The sequence below is a fragment of the Agelaius phoeniceus genome, chromosome W, assembly GCF_051311805.1.
Source record: "Agelaius phoeniceus isolate bAgePho1 chromosome W, bAgePho1.hap1, whole genome shotgun sequence".
NCBI lineage: Eukaryota > Metazoa > Chordata > Aves > Passeriformes > Icteridae > Agelaius > Agelaius phoeniceus.
The window spans coordinates 2681861-2703044 of record NC_135301.1 but is presented as its reverse complement, the minus strand read 5'-3'; the positions used below and the strand labels follow the sequence as shown (position 1 = coordinate 2703044).

The 21184-nt window shown below is 49.5% G+C and overlaps 1 protein-coding gene across 1 annotated transcript in view; it reads right to left on the bottom strand.

The window, feature by feature from the left end:
* LOC143696577 (transcription factor 4-like) overlaps positions 1–21184 on the bottom strand; it is a 132875-nt gene that overhangs the window by 66496 nt on the left and 45195 nt on the right. The window contains exons 4-5 of the mRNA XM_077193151.1: positions 12313–12374; positions 10720–10816 (exon numbers count right to left, since the gene is read on the bottom strand). Coding sequence (XP_077049266.1) covers positions 10720–10816; positions 12313–12374 — 159 coding nt within the window. The remainder of the gene's footprint in view (positions 1–10719; positions 10817–12312; positions 12375–21184) is intronic.

Here is a 21184-nt window from a genome sequence, read left to right as displayed (position 1 = left end):
TTTTTTGGAATTTTTTTGGATTGTTTGAAGTTTTTTTGAAAATTTTGAGGTTTTGGAATTTTTTCTCAATTTTCCCTCCAAAAGTCCTCAAAAATTCCCCCCAAAAATCCCAACCAATTCCAGGAAAAAAATCCCCCAAAATTCAAAAAAAAATTCCAAAAAATCTCCAAAAATTCAAAAAAAAATCCCAAAAAATTTCCCAAAAAACCCCAAAATTTTTCCAAAAAAACTTCAAAAAAAATCCAAAAAATTCCCAAGAATTCAAAACATAAAATCTCAATTTTCTCCCTAAAAAACCTCAAAAAATCCCCCAAAATTCCAAAATTTCCCCCCAAAATTCCCAATTTTCCCTCCAAAAGTCCTCAAAAATTCCTTTCAAAACCCAAATCCCAAATGCCCAAAACCCAAAATCCCAAATGCCCAAATCCCCAAAATCCAAATCCCAAAATCCCAAATTCCCAAAATCCCAAAACCCCAAAACCCAAACCCCAAATGCCCAAAATCCCAAACCCCCAAAACCCAAATCCCAAATGCCCAAATCCCCAAAATCCCAAATCCCCAAAATTCCAAACCCCAAATCCCCAAAACCCAAATCCCCAAATCCCAAATGCCCAAATCCCCAAACCCCAAATCCCAAAACCCCAAATCCCAAAACACCAAAAACCCCAAAACCCCAAACCCCAAAACTCCAAATCCCAAAACCTCAAAAGCCCCAAAAAAATCCTGAAAAAATCCCAGAAAAATCCCCCAAAATTTTAGAAAAAACCCCAAAAATTTTCCAAAAAAAATTTTTAAAAATCCAAAAAAAATTCCCCCAAAATTCCCAAAAATTCTACAAAAAATCCCCCTAAAAATTCCGAAAAAATCCTCAAAAATTCCCTTAAAAATCCAAATTTTACCCCAAAAATTCCCAATTTTTCCCTACACAATTCCTGTGTCCTCACCTTGGGGACAATTCCTGTGTCCCCACCATGGGACAATTCCTGTGTCCCCATCATGGGGACAATTCCTGTGTCCCCATTAGGGGACAATCCCTGTGTCCTCATCCTTCAGTCCCAAACCCCAATCCCTGTGTCCCCATTAGGTGACAATCCCTGTGTCCCCACCTTGGGGACAATCCCTGTGTCCCCATCCTCCAGTCCCAAATCCCAATCCCTGTGTCCCCATCCAAGGGACAATTCCCATGTCCCCGTCCTGGGGACAATCCCTGTGTCCCCATTAGGGGACAATCCCTGTGTCCTCATCCTCCAGTCCCAAATCCCAATTCCTGTGTCCCCATTAGGGGACAATCCCCGTGTCCCCATCCTCCAGTCCCAAATCCCAATTCCTGTGTCCCCATCATGGGGACAATTCCTGTGTCCCCATTAGGGGACAATCCCCGTGTCCCCATCAGGGGACAATCCCTGTGCCCTCACCCATGGGACAATCCCTGTGTCCCCACCATGGGGACAATCCCTGTGTCCCCATCCAAGGGACAATTCCTGTGTCCCCATTAGGGGACAATCCCTGTGTCCCCATCCTCCAGTCCCAAACCCCAATTCCTGTGCCCTCACCATGGGGACAATTCCTGTGTCCCCATTAAGGGACAATTCCGGTGTCCCCATCCTCCAGTCCCAAACCCCAATCCCTGTGTCCCCATCCAAGGGACAATCCCTGTGTCCCCATCCTGCCAGTCCCAAATCCCAATCCCTGTGTCCCCACCATGACAATTCCTGTGTCCCCATTAGGGGACAATTCCGGTGTCCCCATCCTCCAGTCCCAAATCCTAATTCCTGTGTCCCCATCCAGTCCCAAATCCCTGTGTCCTCACCTTGGGGACAATTCCTGTGTCCCCATCCTCCAGTCCCAAACCCCAATTCCTGTGTCCCCATTAGGGGACAATCCCTGTTCCCTCACCATGGGGACAATTCCTGTGTCCCCATCATGGGACAATCCCTGTATCCCCATTAGGGGACAATTCCTGTATCCCCATTAGGGGACAATCCCTGTGTCCCCATTAGGGGACAATCCCTGTGTCCCCATCCTCCAGTCCCAAATCCCAATTCCTATGTCCCCATCATGGGGACAATCCCTGTGTCCTCACCTTGGGGACAATCCCTGTGTCCCCATCCTCCAGTCCCAAACCCCAATCCCTGTGTCCCCATCCTGCCAGTCCCAAATCCGAATTCCTGTGCCTTCACCTTGGGGACAATCCCCGTGTCCCCAATCCCTGTGTCCCCATCCTGCCAGTCCCAAATCCGAATTCCTGTGCCCTCACCTTGGGGACAATCCCCGTGTCCCCATCCTCCAGTCCCAAACCCCTCCTGTGTCCCCATTAGGTGACAATCCCTGTGTCCCCATCCAAGGGACAATCCCCATGTCCCCGTCCTCCAGTCCCAAACCCCAATCCCTGTGTCCCCATCATGGGGACAATCCCTGTGTCCCCATCCTCCAGTCCCAAATCCCAATTCCTGTGTCCCCATTAGGGGACAATTCCTGTGTCCTCATCCTCCAGTCCCAAATCCCAAATCCCAAATCCCTCACCTTGGGGACAATCCCTGTGTCCCCATCCAAGGGACAATTCCTGTATCCCCACCATGGGGACAATTCCGGTGTCCCCATCCTCCAGTCCCAAACCCCAATCCCTGTGTCCCCATTAGGTGACAATTCCTGTGTCCTCATCCTCCCGTCCCAAATCCCAATCCCTGTGTCCTCACCTTGGGGACAATTCCTGTGTCCCCATCATGGGGACAATCCCTGTGTCCCCATCCTCCAGGCCCAAATCCCAATCCCTGTGTCCCCATCCAAGGGACAATTCCTGTGTCCCCACCTTGGGGACAATCCCTGTGTCCCCATTCTCCAGTCCCAAACCCCAATCCCCGTGTCCCCATCCTCCAGTCCCAAATCCTAATTCCTGTGTCCCCACCTTGGGGACAATCCCTGTGTCCCCATCCTCCAGTCCCAAACCCCAATCCCCGTGTCCCCATCCTCCAGTCCCAAATCCTAATTCCTGTGTCCCCACCTTGGGGACAATCCCTGTGTCCCCATCCTCCAGTCCCAAATCCCAATCCCTGTGTCCCCATTAGGTGACAATTCCTCCATCCTCATTAGGGGACAATCCCTGTGTCCCTATCCTCCAGTCCCAAACCCCAATTCCTCCATCCCCATTAGGGGACAATTCCTGTGTCCTCATCATGGGGACAATCCCTGTGTCCCCATCCTCCAGTCCCAAACCCCAATTCCTGTGTCCCCATCCTCCAGTCCCAAACCCCAATCCCTCCATCCCCTCCCCTCCAAAATTCCATTTTTCCCTGCGTTTTCCTATGGCACTCAAATCTCCCCCTTTGTCCTGCATGCAGGGCAAAACCTGCAGAGATTTTTAAGCAGCCTCCACCCCCTCCTCCTCCTCCTCCCTGCCCGGCCTTTATTTTTTTTTTTTTCTTTTTCTTTTCCCACCCAAAGCCGCCCCAAAAAGTTGATTTTATTTATCTAAACTCCTCCTTTAATTCCACGCTGCGAAGTTCAGACTTCAGGGCCGGGCTGTGAATTCTCCTTAATTAAATTCCCTTTTTGTTGGACACTCTGGGCTTTAACTGGGAGCATAACAAACCCTTTGTTTTTGCCTGCCTAACGGAGCGTGAGTGCCTATGGAAATGACCCACTAATTCACCAAATTGGGTTTTGTTTCCCAGATTTTCCCACATGTCCATTTTCCAGCTGGAATGCAAATTTCTGCCCGCAGCCGCTCGTGTCCCCCCTCCAGAGCTTTGGGGTGATGCACTCGTGAAAGATCCGCAGCCACTTCAGCCAAAAAAAGCCCCCAAAAACCCCAATTCAACCTTTTTTTGGGGAGTGGTTTTGATTTCATTTCTATTTCTTTGTGCTGCTTTTTTTTTTTTTTTACGATTATTTTGAATCGTTTTCTGTTGGAAGGAATTTTAAAATTCGTTTTATTCCACTTCCCAAAGGTACAAATTGAATGTTTGCAGCAAGTTTCTCTAAATTCCCTCTGCCCCCTGAGAGAACGGCAACAAAAACTTCTTGAAAAGCCAAACTCCCAAGAATCCATGGAAGGGGAAGGAGTTTTGAACTGGATTTTACTGGAAAAGCTGATTTTCTGTGCTGGAGGTACAAACTGGAGACTGGAAATTATGGGCGGGAGTTTGGGATTATGGGCAGGAGTTTGGGATTATGGGCAGGATCCCAAAATTATGGGAAGGAGTTTGGGATTATGGGCAGGATCCCAAAATTATGGGAAGGAGTTTGGGATTATGGGCAGGATCCCAAAAATATGGGAAGGAGTTTGGGATTATGGGCAGGATCCCAAAATTATGGGCAGGAGTTTGGGATTATGGGCAGGAGCCCAGAGTTATGGGAAGGAGTTTGGGATTAGGGACGGGAGCCCAGAATTATGGGAGGGAGTTTGGGATTATGGGCAGGAATCCAAAATTATGGGCAGGAGTTTGGGATTATGGGCAGGAGCCCAGAGTTATGGGAAGGAGTTTGGGATTATGAACAGGAGTCCAGAATTAAGGGCAGGAATCTGGGATTAGGGACAGGAATCTGGGATTAGGGACAGGAGCCCAGAATTAAGGACAAGAGCCCAGAATTATGGGCAGGAGTTTGGGATTATGGACAGGAATCCAAAATTATGGGCAGGATTTTGGGATTATAAACAGCAGCCCAGAGTTATGGACAAGAGTCTGAAATTATGGGCAGGAGTTTGGGATTAGGGACAGGAGCCCAGAATTAAGAACAGGAGCCCAGAATTAAGGACAGAAATCTGGGATTAGGGGCAGGAGCCCAGAATTATGGGCGGGAACCCAGAATTATGGACAAGAATTGGGGATTAGGGACAAGATCCCAGAATTAGGGACAGGAGTCTGGCATTAGGGACAGGAGCCCAGAATTAGGGACAGGACTCTGGGATTATGGACAGGAACTCAGAATTATGGACAGGAGTCTGAAATTATGGGCAGGAGCCCAGAATTAAGGACAGGAGTCTGGGATTAGGGACAGGAGCCCAGAATTAAGGACAGGAGCCCAGAATTAAGGACAGGAGTCTGGGTCTACAGGCAGGAGCCCAGAATTAGGGACAGGAATCCAGAATTAAGAACAGAAATCTGGGATTATGGGCAGGACTCTGGGATTAGGGACAGGAGCCCTGAATTAAGAACAGAAATCTGGAATTAAGGACAGGAGCCCAGAATTAAGAACAGAAATCTGGCATTAGGGACAGGAGGCCAGAATTAGGGACAAGAATCGGGGATTAGGGGCAGGAGCCCAGAATTAAGGACAGTGTCCAGAATTAAGAACAGGACTCTGAGATTAGGGACAAGAGCCCAGAATTAGGGACAGGACTCTGGGATTAGGGACAGGACTCTGGCATTAGGGACAGGACTCTCAGATTAGGGACAGGAGCCCACAATTATGGACAGGACTCTGGGGTTAGGGACAGGAGCCCAGAATTAGGGACAGCACTCTGGGACTAGGGACAGGACTCTGGGATTATGAACAGGAGCCCAGAATTAAGGACAGTGTCCAGAATTAAGAGCAGGAGTCTGGGATTAGGGGCAGGAACTCAGAATTATGGACAGGAGTCTGAAATTATGGGCAGGAGCCCAGAATTATGGACAAGAATCGGGGATTAGGGACAGGAGCCCAGAATTAGGGACAGGAGTCTGGGATTTGGGACAGGAGCCCAGAATTAAGGATGGGAGTCCAGAATTAAGAACAGGACTCTGGGATTAGTGACAGGACTCTGGGATTAGGGACAGGAACTCAGAATTAGGGACAAGAATCGGGGATTAGGGACAGGAACTCAGAATTAAGAACAGGAGTCCAGAATTAAGAACAGGACTCTGGGATTAGGGACAAGAGCCCAGAATTAAGGACAGGAATCTGGGATTATGAACAGGACTCTGGCATTAGGGACAGGAGCCCAGAATTAGGGACAGGACTCTGGGATTATGGACAGGAGTATGGGATTAGGGACAAGAGCCCAGAATTAGGGACAGGATTTTGGGATTAGGGACAGGAGCCCAGAATTAGGGACAGGAGCCCAGAATTAAGAACAGAAATCTGGGATTAGGAACAGGACTCTGGCATTAAGGACAGGACTCTGGGATTAGGGACAGGAACCCAGAATTAGGGACGAGAATCTGGGATAAGGGACAGGAGTCCAGAATTAAGAACAGAAATCTGGAATTAAGGACAGGAGCCCAGAATTAAGAACAGGACTCTGGCATTAGGGACAGGAGCCTGGGATTAAGGACAGGACTGGCATTAGGAACACGAGCCCAGAATTAGGGACAGGACTCTGGCATTAGGAACAGGAGCCCAGAATTAGGGACAGGACTCTGGCATTAGGAACAGGAGCCCAGAACTAAGGACAAGAGCCCAGAATTAGGGACAGGACTCTGGCATTAGGGACAGGAGGTGCCCCCCTGCCCCCAGAGCTGATGATGATGATGACGATGATGATGACGATGACGATGATGACGATGACGACGCTGACTCCAGGCTATCCCCCAGAAGAACCCTTCGAAAACGCCGCGAGCCGTTGAAATCCAAATCCAAGGAATGCGAACTCGCCCGCGGAGCATGGAGGACAAAGTCGCATTTCAAGGCTCCTGTCCTGCCCAGGAGCTGCCAGAGTGGAAATTTCTATTTACACATCTCCTGCTGCTGCCACCCAAAGAAATGGAGATGTCCTTGTCACCGGTCCTTTCTTTTTTCCGGGACCGCGCTCCAACGCCGAGCTCGGAATCCTGACTGGCAGCGCTTACAAATCCATTCACTCCTGACTGGCAACGGGAATTTTTACATCAATATCGTGGCTGCTTTGATTTCTTGGTTTTGTTTCATTTAGGCACCTTCCGGGAAATCGTGTGGGGTTTTGGGTTTGGGATTTCTCCAAGGATGGACTGGGATGATGCTAAAAATCCCTCCCATCCCAAACAATTCCCTGCCTCCGTCGTTAAAAAAGCAGCACAAAGATGCTCCAGGGTTGATCCCTAAAATCCCTGGAGAGTTTTGGCCGTTCCCGATTCCCGTCCCAAATTCCCTTTTTGCAATGTTCCCGCCGTGGCAGACACTAAAGGGAGAAAACCCCAAACCTGCCAGGCTGCAATGTAATCCCATTTGAGGAAACGGTGAAAGGTTCAAAAAACACCGAGCGGGCTGAGTCACATCCACAGCATGGAAAATTTGATCCCAAATGTTTACAATTTAGCAATTGAAAGCTTTTGAACGCCGTGTTGGGTAAACTTCACTAATCTGCAAAAAAATTCCGGCTCTCCTCGTAATAACGGGAACGGAATCAAAGCCGCGGGGACGAAAGGGGAAAATCCCGTTGCAAATGTAAAAGGATTTTGGAAATATTCCCGCTCGGCAAAGGCAGGGAGGTGTGGAATTGGAAAGAGCAGAATATTCCCAGAGGTTGGATGGCATCGCAGATCCGTGGATCTGCTGCCTTGGAGGGGCCACCCCAGTGTCCCAAAGTCCCTGGAGCTCCTCCTGGCCGGAGAAGGTTCCAGCAGGTTCCACGGGGCTGTGCAGGAGGTTTCTCCTTGCTGGAAGGGGACAAATGGGACAAGAGCCTTGCCAGAGGGGACAGCTGGGAACGGCGGTGGCGGTGACAAGCGCTTGGGGACGGGACTGGCAGTGGCCTTGGCTGGAGGCAGCATTCCCTTTTTCACACGCAGTGATTGCATTGGCGTGAATGCGTCCCAGTGCCATTGCCACTGTCACTGCCATTGTCACTGCCATTGCCACTGCCATTGGTGTTCCCATTGCTGTTCCCATTGCCATTGTCACTGCCATTGCCACTGCCATTGGTGTTCCCATTGCCATTGTCACTGCCATTGCCACTGCCATTGCCACTGCCATTGTCACTGCCATTGCCACTGCCATTGCTGTTTCAATTGCCATTCCATTGCCATTGTCACTGCCATTGCCACTGCCATTGGTGTTCCCATTGCTGTTCCCATTGCCATTGTCACTGCCATTGCCACTGCCATTGCCATTGTCACTGCCATTGCCACTACCATTGTCACTGCCATTGCCACTGCCACTGCCGTTTCAATTGCCATGGCCATTGCCATTGTCACTATCACTGCCACTACCCTTGTCACTGCCATGGCCATTGCCATTGTCACTATCACTGCCACTACGCTTGTCACTGCCATTGTCACTGCCATTACATTCCATTGCCATTGCCATTGCCGTTCCCATTGCCATTGCCACTGCCATTGTCACTGCTGTTTCAATTGCCATTCCCATTGCCACTGCCATTGCCATTAACATTCCATTCCCTTTGCCATTGGCATTGTCACTATCACTGCCACTACCCTTGTCACTGCCATTGCCATTGCCATTAACATTCCATTCCCTTTGCCATTGCTGTTCCAATTGCCATTGTCACTGCCATTGCCATTGCCATTGTCACTGCCATTGCCACTGTCACTGCCATTGCCATTGTATTTCCCATTGTAATTCCTATTGACATTCCCACTGCCATTGTCACTGCCATTGCCATTGCCATTCCCATTCCCAGTGCCATTGTCTCTGTCATTCCCAGTGCCATTGCCATTCCCACTGCCGTTGTCACTGCCATTGCCATTCCCATGCCCACTGCCACTGCTGTTTCAATTGCCATTGTCACTGCCATTATCATTGCCATTGTCACTGCCATTATCATTGCCATTGCCATTCCCATTGCCATTGTCACTGCCATCATCATTGCCATTGTCACTGCCATTATCATTGCCATTGTCGCTGCCATTATCATTGCCATTACCATTGTCATTCCCGGTCCCATTGCCACTGTCACTGCCATTGCCATTCCCATTGCCATTGTCACTGCCATTCTTATTGCCGTTGTCACTGCCATTGCCATGACCATTGTCACTCCCGTTGCCACTGCCATTTCAATTGCTATTGCCATCGCCATGCCCACTGCCATTACCATTGTCATCATCACTGCCATTACCATTGCCATTGTCACTACCATTGCCACTATCGTTGTCACTGCCATTGCCATGCCCACTGCCACTCCATTACCATTTCCAGTGCCATTACTATTCCCATTGCCATTCCAGTGCCATTCCCATTGCCATTGTCACTGCCACTGCTACTGCCATTGCCACTGTCACTGCCATTTCATTTGCCATTGCCATTGTCACCGCCACTGCCGCTGCCATTGTCACTGTCACTGCCATTTCATTTGCCATTCCCATTTCCATTGCCAGTTCAATTGCCACCGCCATTGCCATTGTCACTGCCATTGCCATTGTCACCGCCATTGCCATTGTCACTGCCATTGCCATTGTAATTCCCATTGCCATTGCCATTGTCACTGCCATTGCCATTGTAATTCCCATTGCCATTGCCATTGTCACTGCTGTTGTCACTGCCATTGCCATTGCCATTGCGATTTCAATTGTTATTGCCACACGCACCGCCATTGCCATTGCCATTCCTGTTCCCACTGCCATTGTCACTGCCATTCCCATTGCCATTGTCGCTGCCATTGTCATTTCAATTGCCATTGTCACTGCCATTCCCATTGCCATTCCCAATCCCATTGCCATTGTCACTGCCATTGCCACTGCCATTGCCGTTGCAGTTGTCACTGCCATTGCCACTGCCATTGCCACTCCCAGTGCCATTATCATTGCCATTGCCACTGCCATTGCCATTGCCACTGCCATTGCCATTCCCACCGCCATTGCCATTGTCACTGTCACTGCCATTGTCACTGCCATTGTCATTCCCATTCCCACACGGCCCCATGGTGTCCCAGCCCAGGCCCTGGCTGGCGCTGTCCCCACCCCACAGCTGGGAAAGTCCCTCCTAGGCCATGGAGCTGGACCTGGCACTTCCCACACTCCTCTAGGAACTTTGGAGCCCTGGTTCCTCACCACCTTCCCAGGGAGCCTCCAGCCGTGTTTTCATGGATTTTCTGGATTTTCTGGAGTGCGGGGAGGCACAGGAGGGACAGACACATGCCCTGCTGCTCCCTGCCTGAGTGCAGCAGGCAGCGTTGGAATTTCCATGCTTTCCTTGGCTTCTCCCAGGCTTTCTCAAACTGCTGCAAGCTCCAACAGCTCCCAGCTCTTTGCCAATGCCCCGGGATGAGGGATGGGCATTAGAGCTGTGGAATGATGTGCGGCAGCCACAGCTCCGTGTTTTCCTTGGAAGCTCCTGGATGGAGCCAGCCTGAGCATTGCCACTATTTTGACATCATTTATTTACTTTAGCAAACTCATAATTAAAGAAGGGAGCAATGGCTCCCTCATAAACCTCTAGCACAGAATCCCGGGATCGTTCCCGTTGGAAAAGATCTCCAGGACCATCAACGCTTCTGATGCACGGTTGGACACCTCCCTCCCACTCCAAACAACATTCCCAGTGTCCCCCACCTTCTATTCCTCTGCTCCCTTTGGGATTTATCGATTAGGATTTCAAAAAGCTTTCAAAACCCATCCCAAGCGTGTCCAATCTGATTTTGCATCACCAATCCACAGTTAGAGATACAGAACATCAATAAAATATAAGCAAAATGGATATGAAATACTAAATATCACAGCATGGAAAATTGAAACAAATCCCTGTCTTTACCGTCAAACCAAGCCCAAAAAAATGAGGATGAGGACTTGGAAGGCCCTGGAATTTTATTCCTAATCCATTGATCCCAGTTGCCCCACCCCAGTGAGGGAGGAAATTCCATGTTCTTACTTTGTATTCTGGAATTGACAAAGGGAGGAGAGAGATTGTCATGTGAGCCGAGGTCTCTGCTCGCCATGTGGTCATAGTGAGTCCCATCTCCATAGTTCTGGCAAGAAATGGGGGAAAAAACACAATTTTAAGGCTGCTCTAAAAACCATCATTCCCTTGGGGTTTTTTCCCTGCTGATTGGCTGGAGAGACACATTTTTAGTGCCCTTTCCAAGTTCTGTTCATTAGGAAAAAAAAAAAGAAGAGAATCCTGACTGGAGAGCTGGGTGATGTTCCTGAAATCCTGTGTGGGGTAAATCAGCAAAAAAACCCCTCTGGGAAGAGTCCTCGTGCTTAAAGCAAGGCAAAAAGCCTCTGGAGGAAGGAGGTCTCCCGCTGGGGGAATTCCATTCCAGCAGGAAAAAGCGAGGTCAGGTTGTTTGTGGAATAATTCCTCGACTTAATGCCCGGCCTCGATTTAAAATTCCCCAATCCTTCTCAGGCTCGTGCTCCTTTTCTTTCTATCTCCCCACTTTCATTCAGGGCTTTGGAGGCAGAAATAATCGGTGTGTGCCAATTGCCCGATTTCCTTTTCAAAACATTTTTCCCTCGGAAGCAATACAAGTGTCAAGGGGAAAAAAAAAGGGCAGGAAAATCAAACTGACAGATGGAAGCTGGGGTGACGTCAGGGATGCAAAGCAGGAAAGAAGAAAAGGTGCTGGGATTCCTTCCTTGGAGGCAGGAACGGGGAAATGAGAGCTCCCGGGGAAGGGACGTGGATGGAGGGTGAGGAGGGGATGAAGATCCCGCTCTTCCTCGCTGTCCTTTAAGTTAATTGGGAACCAATTCAAATGAATTTAAATAAGGGGCACGAGGACGGCGCTTTCTGCTCCGTGTGTTTTAGGGATGAAGTGGTGCTGAGCCATGGAGGGAGGGCAGAGCTGGGATGTTCCAGTCGGGAGCAGGAGCTGCCAGCACTCGGGAGGATCCAGCTGTGCCGCTGGAAAATCTGCTCTTCCCACCAAGCCATCTCCATCCCAAAGTGTCAAAAAAATGTGGATAACTGTCCACAGGCACAATTGAACTGACTGAGCCCAGCTGGCTCCTAAATCCCAGAGAACGCCGAGCCAGAGGGAGCCCACAGGGAATTCTGCTCCTGAGCAGGGACCGTGGGATGTGGCTGTGCCCAGTTCCAGCCCGGAGCACTCAGGGGGATGTGCCAAAATCCCCCCAAATTTTCCACGGACAAAGAGAAGGGTTTGAGCTGCTCTGGTGAGGATCCTGGCCATGGAATGGGCAGGCAACGAAATCCCAGCACCTCCAAATCCTACCAAAAATCCCTAGAAATGCACCTGGGAAGCAGCCTCTGCACCAGCTGCGCTTTGGGGTGGGGGGGCTGCCAAGCCCCCTCAGTAATTGGCTCATTAATATGCACAGAAATCGTGGAATGAATGCTCTGGGTTGGAAGGGACCTTCTGGAGCATCTGAAAGCCAGTGGCAGGCTGGGGTTTGAAATGGAAACACTGAGAGGAGCCATTTTAATGAGAATACGGATTCCTGAGCCCACAGGATTGCACATTTCCATCTGCAGGGGATAAAGATGAAATTCACTTACCCTGGATGGACTCGGATGTCCTGCATTCCCCCAGGACCCTGAGCTAGTTCTGTCTTCTACATCTGGGGACAAAAAAGTTCTTTAGGCTTCGTGGCAAATCATTCCCGCCTTTTGTGAGAAATTAATGCTTCAAATTAATCTCCTGGTGCCTTTAATTAAGAGGCAGGCGTGAGGAGCCGAGGCCAGGAAGTGGCTCCTGACCCCGGGGCTGAAATGAACTCATTGAAATTCACGGCGGGGATGGAGCTGGACCCTCAGGAACGCCGAGGTTTGAGCGGCAGCACAATTCCTGCCTGCCTGCCTCCAAAGCCATGGAATTTGGGAATTTTGGGATCCCGTCTTCTCCCAGTGTCCAGCAGCAAGCAGGGACTGACGGACGCTGCGAGCAGGACGGAGCTGGTGTGGTTTTATCAGGATTGCTCCTCTGGTTTTTATGGGATGGAAGGGATTTTAAGGATCAGCTGTCCCGGGTTGCTGCAAGCCCTGTCCCTCTTCCCTGCTTAAATCTCTTGAAATCAAACCCATCCAGGTTTTAGGATCAGTGGGAATTTCAGCTGGAGACTAAATCGGGGGAATTTCCAGGATTCCAAACCTGACACTTGAATTCTTTCCCCCAATTAGGATTCCTATTCTCTCCCATAATAGATGAACACGTTAATAGCACGAGACACTCGGAGGTAAATATTTAATTAAGCTCCAGGAAAAAAAAAAAAAAAAAAAAAAAAAAAAAAGGGAATGAAACTGTGGATCATTTACCTGACAGATCCGATCAACCATTCCATTAGGTTAATTAGGCAGATTTTTTAAAACTCACTTGTGTTATGTAACAGACAATTAACTCTGGGCAGCCCCTGCTCAGAATGATGGGATGGGGTTTTTTTAATCAATAACTCCTGGGTTTGGGTGGGGAGGAGAGATCCCAAACCCAGCACAGAAGGGCCTGGTGTCCACTTGGAGTGATTCTGGAATTAAAGGGATGATTTTAGGGATTGTCCAGAGCGGGGCAGCTCCCCGGGGAGGGATTGTACCCCAAAAATCCCTGGCCTCCTTCAGAAAGGGACGGGATTTGATCTCCAGCAGTTCCGCCCCCATTTTCCTGGGATTTCACCCCAAAAGTGCCGAGCGCCGCCGCCCCTCTGTGAAGCATCACTGAGGAGCCCTAATGAAGTAACCCTGACGGATGAATCCATTTCTTTGTCCCTAATCAAATCCAAGCAGGTTGACATAAGCCAGGACCTGAATCCAGTTATTCCCTGGTAATTGGAAAAAGGCCCTTTAGTTCTCATTAAAACAATCTTTGGAGATGGGAGGAGAAGGAGGCTCCGGCCTCAATGGTGCCCAGGAAAAGCCCCAAAATGCAGCTCTGGAGGAACCTGGATCCTCCAGTTCCTGCTCCCAACTCCAGCTGAGCTCCAGAGGGAAAGGAGGAGATCCAGAAAAAAGCTGCGGGGAAAAGCAGAATTTTTGCAACATCCTCAATTTCCAGCTGGGATATATGGAGAACTTCACAGGGTCAAGGTTGGAAGAGACCTTGTCGTGGGCAGATTTGGGAATTGTCCTCGGGAAATCTGGGATAAAGGATTTGGGTTTAAAGGATCACCAGGGATGGGTGAGGAGGAGCCTAAGGATCCCAGAATCGCCAGATCCATGAATCCCCTTGTCATGGGCAGATTTGGGAATTCTCCTCAGGAAATCTGGGATAAAGGATTTGGATTTAAAGGATCACCAGGGATGGGTGAGGAGGAGCCTAAAGATCCCAGAATCGCCAGATCCCTGAATCCCCTTGTCATTCCCTTTGGGAATTCTCCTCAGGAAATCTGGGATAAAGGATTTGGGATTTAAAGGATCACCAGTGATGGGTGAGGAGGAGCCTAAGGATCCCAGAATCACCAGATCCATGAATCCCCTTGCCATGGACTCACTCTCATGGTCAGATTTGGGAATTCTCCTCAGGAAATCTGGGATAAAGGATTTGGATTTAAAGGATGACCAGTGATGGATGAGGGGGAACGTAAAGATCCCAGAATCACCAGATCCCTGAATGCCCTTGTCATGGGCAGATTTGGGAATTCTCCTCGGGAAATCTGGGATAAAGGATTTGGATTTAAAGGATCACCAGGGATGGGTGAGGGGGGACCTAAGGATCCCAGAATTGCCAGATCCATGAATCCCCTTGTCATTCCCTTTGGGAATTCTCCTCAGGAAATCTGGGATAAAGGATTTGGATTTAAAGGATCACCAGGGATGGGTGAGGGGGGACCTAAGGATCCCAGAATTACCAGAATCCCCTACTCATGGACTCACTCTCATGGGGATTTGGGAATTCTCCTCAGGAAATCTGGGATGAAGGATTTGGATTTAAAGGATCACCAGGGATGGGTGAGGGGGAGCCTCAGGATCCCAGAATTGCCAGATCCATGAATCCCCTTGTCATGGACTCTCTCTCATGGAGATTTGGGAATTCTCCTCAGGAAATCTGGGATAAAGAAATTTGGATTTAAAGGATCACCAGTGATGGGTGAGGGGGGACCTAAAGATCCCAGAATTGCCAGATCCATGAATCCCCTACTCGTGGTCAGATTTGGGAATTGGCCTCAGGAAATCTGGGATGAAGGATTTGGATTTAAAGGATCACCAGGGATGGGTGAGGAGGAGCCTAAAGATCCCAGAATTGCCAGATCCATGAATGCCCTTGTCATGGACTCTCTCCCATGGGGATTTGGGAATTGTCCTCAGGAAATCTGGGATAAAGGATTTGGGTTTAAAGGATCACCAGTGATGGGTGAGGGGGAACGTAAAGATCCCAGAATTGCCAGATCCCTGAATCCCCTACTCGTGGGCAGATTTGGGAATTCTCCTCAGGAAATCTGGGATGAAGGATTTGGATTTAAAGGATCACCAGGGATGGGTCAGGAGGAGCCTAAAGATCCCAGAATCGCCAGATCCATGAATGCCCTTGTCTTTCCCTTTGGGAATTCTCCTCAGGAAATCTGGGATAAAGGATTTGGATTTAAAGGATCTCCAGTGATGGGTGAGGGGGGACCTAAGGATCCCAGAATCCCCAGATCCATGAATCCCCTACTCGTGGTCAGATTTGGGAATTGTCCTCAGGAAATCTAAGATAAAGGATTTGGATTTAAAGGATCACCAGGGATGGGTGAGGAGGAGCCTAAAGATCCCAGAATCGCCAGATCCATGAATCCCCTACTCGTGGGCTCACTCTCATGGTCAGATTTGGGAATTGTCCTCAGGAAATCTGGGATAAAGGATTTGGATTTAAAGGATCACCAGTGATGGGTGAGGGGGGACCTAAGGATCCCAGAACTGCCAGATCCATGAATCCCCTACTCATGGTCAGATTTGGGAATTCTCCTCAGGAAATCTGGGATAAAGGATTTGGATTTAAAGGATCACCAGGGATGGGTGAGGAGGAACCTAAGGATCCCAGAATCGCCAGATCCCTGAATCCCCTTGTCATTCCCTTTGGGAATTCTCCTCAGGAAATCTGGGATGAAGGATTTGGGTTTAAAGGATCACCAGTGATGGGTGAGGAGGAGCCTAAGGATCCCAGAATTGCCAGATCCATGAATCCCCTTGCCATGGGCAGATTTGGGAATTCTCCTCAGGAAATCTGGGATAAAGGATTTGGGATTTAAAGGATCACCAGGGATGGGTGAGGAGGAACCTAAGGATCCAAGAATCACCAGAATCCCCTTGTCATGGACTCTCTCCCATGGGGATTTGGGAATTCTCCTCAGGAAATCTGGGATGAAGGATTTGGATTTAAAGGATCACCAGTGATGGGTGAGGAGGAGCCTAAAGATCCCAGAATCGCCAGATCCATGAATCCCCTTGCCATGGGCAGATTTGGGAATTCTCCTCAGGAAATTTGGGATAAAGGATTTGGATTTAAAGGATCACCAGTGATGGGTGAGGAGGAGCCTAAAGATCCCAGAATCGCCAGATCCATGAATCCCCTTGTCATGGGCAGATTTGGGAATTCTCCTCAGGAAATTTGGGATAAAGGATTTGGATTTAAAGGATCACCAGGGATGGGTGAGGGGGGACCTAAGGATCCCAGAATTGCCAGATCCATGAATCCCCTTGCCATGGGCAGATTTGGGAATTGGCCTCAGGAAATCTGGGATAAAGGATTTGGATTTAAAGGATCACCAGGGATGGGTGAGGGGGGACCTAAGGATCCCAGAATCGCCAGATCCATGAATGCCCTTGTCATGGGCAGATTTGGGAATTCTCCTCAGGAAATCTGGGATGAAGGATTTGGATTTAAAGGATCACCAGGGATGGGTGAGGGGGGACCTAAGGATCCCAGAACTGCCAGATCCATGAATCCCCTTGCCATGGGCAGATTTGGGAATTCTCCTCAGGAAATCTGGGATAAAGGATTTGGATTTAAAGGATCACCAGGGATGGGTGAGGAGGAACCTAAGGATCCAAGAATCACCAGAATCCCCTTGTCATGGACTCTCTCCCATGGAGATTTGGGAATTGGCCTCAGGAAATCTGGGATGAAGGATTTGGATTTAAAGGATCACCAGGGATGGGTCAGGAGGAGCCTAAAGATCCCAGAATCCCCAGATCCCTGAATCCCCTTGTCATGGACTCTCTCCCATGGAGATTTGGGAATTCTCCTCAGGAAATCTGGGATAAAGGATTTGGGACTTAAAGGATCACCAGTGATGGGTGAGGAGGAACCTAAGGATCCCAGAATCGCCAGATCCATGAATCCCCTTGCCATGGGCAGATTTGGGAATTCTCCTCAGGAAATCTGGGATGAAGGATTTGGATTTAAAGGATCACCAGTGATGGGTGAGGGGGGACCTAAGGATCCCAGAATCGCCAGATCCATGAATCCCCTTGCCATGGGCAGATTTGGGAATTCTCCTCAGGAAATCTGGGATAAAGGATTTGGATTTAAAGGATCACCAGGGATGGGTGAGGAGGAACCTAAGGATCCCAGAATCACCAGATCCATGAATCCCCTACTCGTGGTCAGATTTGGGAATTCTCCTCAGGAAATCTGGGATAAAGAAATTTGGATTTAAAGGATCACCAGTGATGGGTGAGGAGGAACCTAAGGATCCCAGAATTACCAGAATCCCCTTGTCATGGACTCTCTCCCATGGTCAGATTTGGGAATTCTCCTCAGGAAATCTGGGATAAAGGATTTGGGATTTAAAGGATCACCAGGGATGGGTGAGGAGGAGCCTAAAGATCCCAGAATTGCCAGATCCATGAATCCCCTTGCCATGGGCAGATTTGGGAATTGTCCTCAGGAAATCTGGGATGAAGGATTTGGATTTAAAGGATCACCAGGGATGGGTCAGGAGGAGCCTCAGGATCATCTCATGGCCCAGCTCTGCTCCCAGCCCCATGCAGCCCAGAAGACTCCCAGCTTTTTGGGGCCACCTGGAGCGAGATGATCCCTAAATTCCCCCAGGATCTGCAGGAATTTTGTGTGAATCCAAGGAGGGTGGGGGAGATGTGAGGCTGCTGGTTGTGGTCCTATTGCACTTCCCAAAAGCCCCTAAACCGGGCCTGCTAATCCCAATTAATTTCAACAGGCCTGGTTGGTGGATTGAGACCTTTCCTGCTGTTTTGCTCTTCAAAAGAAGTTGGATTTATCCGAGTATTAGCTTGAAAAACTACATGAAAAAACCCAGCTCGACAAAATACAGAAGGAGGATTAAAGAGGAAGATCAAGGGAAGGAGAAACCTGGATATTTGATAAGCTAAAGGAGTGGAAAATTTCAAATGCACATCCATTGATCCAATCTTTTTTTGAAGGTTTTGCTCTAAATATCATCAGGACATGAGAAGAAAAGCCCAAAACAACAGGCAGGGAGGTGATGTGGAAGAAGGACGGGATGAAGGCCTCAAACACTTGAAAAAAATTCACTTTTGCAATGAAACGTGGCATTTCATTTTCTGCCTGAATTTCCACCAATATCCACGGAGGGTTGGAGACCCCGCTCCAAACAAACCTGAGCTGTTCCCAACAGAGAATCCCATTGTGCTGCTGGGGCTGAGCTCATCCTTGCCCACACTGTCCCAGCAGCCACACACGGTTTATTTATCCAGGCCATGCTCAGGGCTGCTGCATCCCAGAATTCCAGCAGGTCCATGGAATTCCAGCCTGGAGCAGTGGGAGGTGTCCCTGCTTCCTTCAAACCCTTCCAGCCCAAAAATTGTTGCTACTGGGATGGCTCAGAGAGCTCCCGAGCCCAAGAGTCAAAGGGGATTTTCTTATTTTAGCCTTTGGTTTGGAGAATGGATAAATTCCCAAATTTCTGCTCTTTGGGGAGCCTGTGAAAACAGGAGCTGTACAGGAACATCAGAATGTTCTGGGATAAAAACTGGGATGATGCTACAAACAAAACACTCCTGGATGTGGAAGAGAAAATCGTTTCAGTGCACAATTCCAACTTGGAATAATGTCATTTATTCCCTTGCTCCACGAGTCTCCCAACGAATTGTGCTTTGTACAGAAAGGCTGAATTGAGGCTAGAAAAGTCTGACGTGCCCGTGAATGCCAAATTAATTCATCACACAGATTAATTCATCACTGGGGGACACACAAAGCACAGCCAGGACACCGGGATTGCTTTGCCGGGGACACACACAGGTAGGGCTGACAATGGTGAAAAGCCAACAGCCCCACAATGGTTGGTTCTCAATATCAGGAACCTCCAGGAACCTCCTCCCAGCCTGAGGAGCTCACTGGGATGTCACAGGCAATGGTGGACATCCAATGGAGCTCACTGGGATGTCACAGACAATGGTGGACACCCAATGGAGCTCACTGGGATGTCACAGACAATGGTGGACATCCAATGGAGCTCACTGGGATGTCACAGACAATGGTGGACACCCAACAATCACCAGTCCCACAATGGTTTGCTCTCAATATCAGGAACCTCCAGGAGCCTCCTCCCAGCCTGAGGAGCTCATTGAGATTTCACAGACCATGGTGGACACCCAAAAGTCACCAGTCCCACAATGGTTTGCTCTCAATATCGGCCAAAGGAACCACCCAGGAACCTCCTCCCAGCCTGTGGAGCTCACTGGGATGTCACAGAAAATGGTGGACATCCAATGGAGCTCATTGTGATGTCACAGATGATGGTGGACACCCAATGGAGTCACCAGTCCCACAATGGTTTGCTCTCAATATCAGGAACCTTCAGGAACCTCCTCCCAGCCTGAGGAGCTCATTGGGCTGTCACAGACAATGGTGGACACCCAATGGAGTCACCAGTCCCACAATGGTTTGGTCTCAATGTCACCCTGAAGGAACCTCCTCCCATCCTGAGGAGCTCACTGGGATGTCACAGACAATGGTGGACACCCAATGGAGCTCACTGGGATGTCACAGACAATGGTGGACACCCAATGGAGCTCACTGGGATGTCACAGACAATGGTGGACACCCAATGGAGCTCACTGGGATGTCACAGACAATGGTGGACACCCAATGGAGTCACCAGTCCCACAATGGTTTGCTCTCAATATCAGGAACCTTCAGGAACCTCCTCCCAGCCTGAGGAGCTCATTGGGATTTCACAGAAAATGGTGGACACCCAATGGAGTCACCAGTCCCACAATGGTTTGCTCTCAATATCAGCCTGAAGGAACCTCCCAGCCTGAGGAGCTCACTGGGCTGTCACAGACAATGGTGGACACCCAATGGAGCTCACTGGGATTTCAGACAATGGTGGACACCCAATGGAGCTCACTGGGATGTCACAGACAATGGGGGACACCCAATGGAGCTCACTGGGATGTCACAGACAATGGTGGACACCCAATGGAGCTCACTGGGATTTCAGACAATGATGGACACCCAATGGAGCTCACTGGGATTTCAGACAATGATGGACACCCAATGGAGCTCACTGGGATTTCAGACAATGGTGGACACCCAATGGAGCTCACTGGGATGTCACAGACAATGGGGGACACCCAATGGAGCTCACTGGGATGTCACAGACAATGGTGGACACCCAATGGAGCTCACTGGGATTTCAGACAATGATGGACACCCAATGGAGCTCACTGGGATTTCAGACAATGATGGACACCCAATGGAGCTCACTGGGATTTCAGACAATGGTGGACACCCAATGGAGCTCACTGGGATGTCACAGACAATGGTGGACACCCAATGGAGCTCCCTGGGATGTCACAGACAATGGTGGACACCCAACGGTCACCAGTCCCACAATGGTTTGCTCTCAATATCAGCCTGAAGGAACCACCAGGAACCTCTTCCCAACCTGAGGAGCTCACTGGGATGTCACAGACAATGGTGGACACCCAATGGAGTCACCAGTCCCACAATGGTTTGCTCTCAGTATGAGCCAAAGGAACCACCAGGAACCTCCTCCCAGCCTGTGGAGCTCACTGGGCTGTCACAGACAATGGTGGACACCCAATGGAGCTCACTGGGATGTCACAGACAATGGTGGACACCAGTGGAGCTCACTGGGATGTCACAGACAAGGTGGACACCCAATGGAGTCACCAGTCCCACAATGGTTTGCTCCCAATATCAGGAACCTCCAGGATTCTCCTCCCAGCCTGAGGAGCTCACTGGGATTTCAGACAATGATGGACACCCAATGGAGCTCACTGGGATGTCACAGACAATGGGGGACACCCAATGGAGCTCACTGGGATGTCACAGACAATGGGGGACACCCAATGGAGCTCACTGGGATTTCAGACAATGGTGGACACCCAATGGAGCTCACTGGGATGTCACAGACAATGGGGGACACCCAATGGAGCTCACTGGGATGTCACAGACAATGGTGGACACCCAATGGAGCTCACTGGGATGTCACAGACA